This window comes from Tursiops truncatus, chromosome 7, assembly GCF_011762595.2.
Source record: "Tursiops truncatus isolate mTurTru1 chromosome 7, mTurTru1.mat.Y, whole genome shotgun sequence".
Classification (NCBI taxonomy): Eukaryota; Metazoa; Chordata; class Mammalia; order Artiodactyla; family Delphinidae; genus Tursiops; species Tursiops truncatus.
Window position 1 is genome coordinate 60,020,584 of NC_047040.1, and position 6,000 is coordinate 60,026,583.

Here is a 6,000-nt window from a genome sequence, read left to right on the forward strand (position 1 = left end):
ACACGATTTTAAGAGCGGAAGCATCGCAAGTCTGAGAAAAACCAAGAGCAAATGTTAGAGTCAGAACAGAAGCGACAGTGGGCCTGGAGAGCCTTAGGAAGACGGCAGTGATCAGAAAGCTCCCCAAAATAAGAAAATGGCAATTGGATTAGACCCAGGATTGCTCCCTGAGGATATCACTTATCTCTTCCTTCCAGATTCTGCCCTGCAGTCATACACAGATCCGTCTCTTCCCAGAAGAGCTAAGAGGGATGATTCACGGGATGGACATACCCACAGATGCCACCCCCTACTTTCTACCTAGGCAGGGTAACTCAACCTTAACTACCTAAGAGAAATGAAAGATTCCAAGGTCCTCAGACCTCAGTAACTCAGCCAACCATCTAAGAACCTTTTGGAGTCTGAAACTTCTTTAATACACAGCCGAGGAAAGTTTTACAAGTCTCTATTTCAATTTTACAGTCCCCAGGGTTTTAGGAACACCCAGCATGTTTTAAGGCTCTCAGATACAATATGATTCTGTTATAAAATGTTAAGTAGAGTTTAAGATGTTATTAAATATTTAAATGGCATCGTAGAAAGTTTAACCCGCAAACGTCTATGGCTTGTTCCCATAATTCTGCATTCATCTGCTATGCCCACACATCTTTGGTATTTTACTTCTCCTGCCTCAGTAAAGTCCCCTGTTGAAGAAATTAACTTTTGTTATAAGTCTAAGATGGATTAAAGTCAAATTGCTTTGAAAACGGGTTTCATAAATGTGACTAAGTTTAAATTACCCAACCTGCAATAACCTTTGACTTTACTCTTTGGCAGAGTGAGAACCACAGGATGTTTAACACCTGTGGAGTAGCAGGGCACACAGTAGGAATTCAGTTACTGCTTCTAAATGCATCACCATTTAGTCAGCAAATACCCATGCCAGGCAGGAATCAGGCACTTTGCATGTTATCTCTTAATCCTCACAACAACCCTATTAAGCAGTAATATCTCCGTTTTACAGATAAAGACACTAAGGCTCAAAGTAACAGCTGAGAAGGAATTCTGAGCTCAGGTCTCTCTCACCAGTTCCCTGAAATACTCCCACTGAGCTTTTCCATCAAGTACAGAGTTTAGGAAGCTGGCCCAGAAGTTGTGAGGTCTCAGCCTCACCGGCTGTTATTTACACACATCCTTTACTGACAAAGGTTACAACTGATGTGGATATGGCCTGTGTGTGCTGGTTCTCCTGGTGGGGCCAATGCTGCTGGAATACTTTACCAAAAGAAGCGATTGGGGGTGGGGGGAGGGGAGGGGCGTGGGGTTAGCAGCATTTGACAGAAACCACAGCCCCTTAGAGTGTGGTTACTGCCACACTCTGAGCTCGAAGGAAAGATACAGCCCCCTTAGAGTGAGCTGCTCCTCTCCTTCAGTCCCTAAGAAGAGCATTTCTAGAAGGCATCAGACCCCAAACACAGGCTGCTTCTTACTTACTTGCAGCAGCTCTAATAGAGAAGCCCACCAGAGAGAACAAGCTTTAGCAAGCATGCGGCTAACCTTAGTGACAACAGAGATCCTGGCTGAAGTCACGTTTTGCAAATCTCCACCAAGACACTTTCTTGCCCCAGTACTTCCCCTTCACAATCTTTGCTTGAACAAGTATTTCAAGGAAACCACCAGCTTCAGTAGGCATCTGGCGCAGAGAATGCTAAGGAGAATGTATTCCCCCTGCGGGCCCACGATCATTTCTGCACTAACAAGTTCATTCTCCATATGGGTAGATGCACATCTACAAGCTCAAGTATTCAGAGACTAAGTGTCATCCATTCACTGAGTTACCAGAAACCACCTTCCATTTCAAATTTACAGCATAACCATTATTTCTACTGAGAGAAAGCAGAGTATACGCAGCTGGCCAGGCCTGCAGACCACCCCCAACTAATTTCTTTGCTTCACTAGCAGGTGTTACCAGAAAAATCTGACTTTAAGATTCAGGGACCCGCAACATTCACCAATTCCGAAGTTCTCAATTGCTGAAATCAAGAGGTTTCCTCCAGCCCTAAAATCCCATTCCCCTCTCATAAACACAAAGTCCTCTCTCCTGTAGCTGCACTTTGCTTTCTTCGCTCTGTTGGTCCTGGAAGGACCTCAGTTCAACTAAAGGCCTGTGGGGAGGGGGGACCTTTTGTGAGTTTATTTTTCGGTAGCACAGATCAAGAATGTAGCTCACAGCGATTACGGCGACTAAGCTCCCAAATACCCTCTCCAGCCTAAAGAGTTTGATCATGTGGGAACCAAACACTGTCTCCAAAGAAAAAGAGAGGCTAAGAGTGCCGGTCTCCACTTTCTCCAGGGAAGAGCACTGCTCTGCCATGGTGCGGGGCTGTCACTTCCAAACCTTGTTTGCAAAGCACCAGCCCAGATCGGACATTTTACTTTCACCCCTCGGCAGGGCCTGCCCAGTGCAGGGGCCCAGAGGGTCTCGGGTGGCGCCGGACGCTTTGGGGCTTGGGCGACGGGTCGGCCACACCACTAAGAGGGTCTTGTTTTCTCAGCTGATCTAGCCTGCGAACAGGTGCGTGGTTAGTTCCATCTTTTTGAAAAGGGGAAAGGCATGTAAAAGTCTCTCCTACTGGAGCACCCACCCTTCGGGGAAAGCCTCGCAGGACGTGATGAAAGGTGGCTTTCCAACTTGTGCGGGGCGCGCGAGTCTGCGGGGGGCCGCGGTGCTCTCTGTGAGTTTGGGAAAGGCCTGGATCTCCCTGAACAACCCTCCCAGTCACCTCACCGCAGCGTACAGCGACCCTCCACCCCACGTCACCCCCGCCTAGCTCACACGTGAAGCTCAGCAAAGCATGCCACCTGCCGGGTTCCCAGCAAACGCCCAGAGGGAAAGACAGCCGGAAAACACTTTGTTTAAAAAAAAAAAGTAAACTCTCCCGGGGCCGAGGACAGCCCCGCCTGGCACCAGGGCCGCGGTCCGCAGGGGTCGGCCCCCGGGTTCTCCTCCTTCCGGGGCTGAATGGGGGGGAGGCGCGGCGCCGGGCGGGGCCGGAGGCGAGCGCGCGGGGCGTCGGGCCCCGCTCCCCCTGGGGGCCGGCGGAGTCCCGGGCGAGGCAGGGCCGGCCGGCGGGAACGCGGCGCGCCCTCGCCCCGGTTCGCTCGCGGGCCGGCGCCCCGATGGGGTGGGCAGAATAGGGGAACTCACAGCCGCTTGTCCTCGGGCTGCAGCTGCCAGTGCATGGCCAGCGAGAAGCCGAAGAGGCTCCCGGAGTCCCCGGTTTTCTCGATCACATTGTCCTCGCGGGTGTCCAAGTTGAAGGCGGCGCCGAGCCGCGGCAGGAGCCCCGCCGACAGGTAGAGCAGCCACAGTCGCCCCGCGGCCGCCATGGGCCGGCGCACCGGGAGGGAAGCGGGAAGCTGCGCGGCCGCCCTGCGCTGCGGGCTGGGTTCGAGGCTGCCGCCGCGGCCACCTCGGTCTCCTCTCGCCGCCTCGCCCGGCCCCACCCCCGGGACGAGTCGCGCTCTCCGCCTGGCCGCTCCCCCTCGCGGGCAGCTCCCGACCACTGAATGAGCCCGTTGTTCTCTGGAGACTCGCAGGCGTTTTATCAAGTGACGAGGACGCCGGCCCCGCCCCGGCCCTCCCCACCCCCTGGCCCCTCCTCGCACGCCCGCCGCCGGCACCTTCCCGGCCGGCCCGGCTGCGGTGCGGTGCGGCGCGGCGCGGCCCCTCCCTGCCGCCCCGCACCTGGCCCGGAAGCTGCGGCGGGGAGACCCGGAGGCGAGCTGCGGGCCGGGCAGCCCCAGCTCGGGTGTCCTCCTGGAGAGAAACACTTGAATTGTGGCTGCCATTCGGCGCAGAGCCGGAAAGGCGTTTACTACCTGTTAGTAAAGACAAGTGCTGGTGATGCGCCGGCTCTAATGGCCCGGAGCCCTGGGCGCTCGCCGACCGAGGCCCACGTGCAAATGCAGGCTGCCTTCATTCATTCCACAAGTGTTTATGGAGCGATTAACGCGGGCCAGGTACTTGGGGAATGGAACTCTATAGATTCTCCTCGGCCCTCAAAGACCTAACCGTCGAAAAGGATAACAGCACAAATAGGGCTGTGCAATTGACAACGCGCAGCTATTATCTCATTTCATGCTCCTAACAATCCTATGAGGTGGGTGTTTTCTTTTTGCAGATGAGAAAACTGAAGCTCAGCCTTGCCCCAGAGCAGCCACAGATCTGCGTCCAGGTGGAAAAGAGAGTTTGTGGGAGAAGTCACACTGGTGTAGGCAACTTCACACTTGGTTTCCAGGTGTTCTCAGACTGAGAAGGTCCTCAACAGTGAAGGATGAGTTATTTAAAGTGGCACCCACGAGCTCAGGAGCCCTTCTTTCCTGCCCCCAGATTCCCAGAACTAGTTGGGAGGAGTACTCCCTGCCAAGAGACCGCTCTGACTTCGGTGTGGGTGGCCTAAAGGCTCCAGCCTCCAGCACAAGGGGTGGGGCCTCCAGTGAGGTGTTGACCCCTGGGGTAACTTTATCCTGCAGGGGTTGTTAACCCGGGGACAGAGAATTCAGGTTACTGTGAATTTGGATGGCAAAAAAAAAAAAAAAATTACATTTTTATTTTCACTAATCCTTTAACTGACATTTAGCATTTCCTTCCATTATGAAGGTAGGCAGCACACCACGGTGGCAGTAAGAACCCATGACTTAGTCTCCAATAGAACCCATAGGTTTTTTACATCACATCACAGTTGCTGCAAATATCTTAAATTACAGTAGTTATCAGATAGACCCTCAGCTAGATCTTGTTATGTAATATGTCAATTAAAATGTATATAATAGTGCTATAACACAATTTTTTTTAAATATTGTGTTAACTGTATTTCAATAAAATTGGTTTCCTTTGTAATCCCATGTATTTTATTTTATGCATTTAAAAACCTTGTTCTGGGCCTTCCCTGGAGGTTCACTGGTTAAGACTCCGTGCTTCCAATGCAGGGGACTCAGGTTCCATCCCTGGTCGGGGGAACTGGGGGAACTAAGATCCCACATGGCGCATGGCATGGCCAAAAGATTAAAAAAATAATAATAAAAACCTTGTTCTAAAAAGGGGTCCATGGTCTTCAGCAGTCTGCCAAAAATGCTAGCCCAAAGGCTCCTGGAATGCCTTGGGGAACCTGCCTTGAAATCTGACATAGAAAGAGAAGCAGAGTGCAGTCCCAGGGAAGAGCTGGAGCTCTGAGTGTGCCTGTGGTGATGGGGGGTAGGGGTCATGTGCCATCTCGCCGCAAGGGGTATTTACACCAAGGGAGCAGCCTGTACCACACCGAAAAGCCACCTGAACATCATCAAGAGTCCACAGGTGGTAACAGCTGCCAGGAGGGGGGTACATCCCACTTCTCTCCCAATCGATACCTCCAGTCAAATATAGTCCAAAGTGGGGTATAGTGAGTTCAAGGGCAGTAGACAATCTTGAAGATCACACTGTTTTAACCAGTACGTGATAACCTTGATAAGGTTGAGAAACCGTTGGAGACTATAATCTAGTAAGCTAAGAAACATCTGCAATATGATTTTTCATGCAAGTTAGCCTTTCTTCTTCATGTTAAACACATATTATTCCAGGGGGTACAGGTCCCAGCTATTATAGTTAGAGCACAACGAACCTCACTGCAGGCTGGTACTCAGCAGGAGCCACTGATGGGGCTGTAATGGTTGCTGAAATACTTCTGAACTAGTAGCCAAAAGCTATGCCCTGAGCTCCCCAGGTTCAACTGGCCACTTTCCTAGGACCCGCCAACTTCCCCACAATTCAGCAGCTCAAAGGTTTGAGCCCTTAAGCCCTGCCTGGCACTACAAGGGCTTCTGATTGGGTGTGCTCATGTCATACCAACTGTTAACTATACCGAATATCACCCCTTGCTTCCAAGAGTAATTCTTGCTTCCTCCCAAAGGTATGTTTAGTCGATGACGTTTGAATAGCCAGAGTTAGCTCCTTGATCCCAAATACAGATTATGCTCAAATTG

The 6,000-nt window shown here is 51.6% G+C and overlaps 1 protein-coding gene across 4 annotated transcripts in view; it reads right to left on the minus strand.

Annotated features, from left to right (window-relative positions):
- Positions 1-3,580, minus strand: part of ITGA6 (integrin subunit alpha 6) — a 76,110-nt gene extending 72,530 nt beyond the window's left edge. For 2 of the 4 annotated variants that reach the window (XM_019922422.3, XM_073807571.1), the window contains exon 1: positions 3,188-3,578. In XM_019922422.3, the coding sequence (XP_019777981.1) occupies positions 3,188-3,369 (182 nt within the window). In that variant the 5' untranslated portion in view covers positions 3,370-3,578. Of the gene's footprint in view, positions 1-3,187 lie in introns of all 4 variants that reach the window. The other 2 variants (XM_073807570.1, XM_019922423.3) reach the window with 2 other exon arrangements.
- Between the last annotated feature and the right edge of the window lie 2,420 nt (positions 3,581-6,000).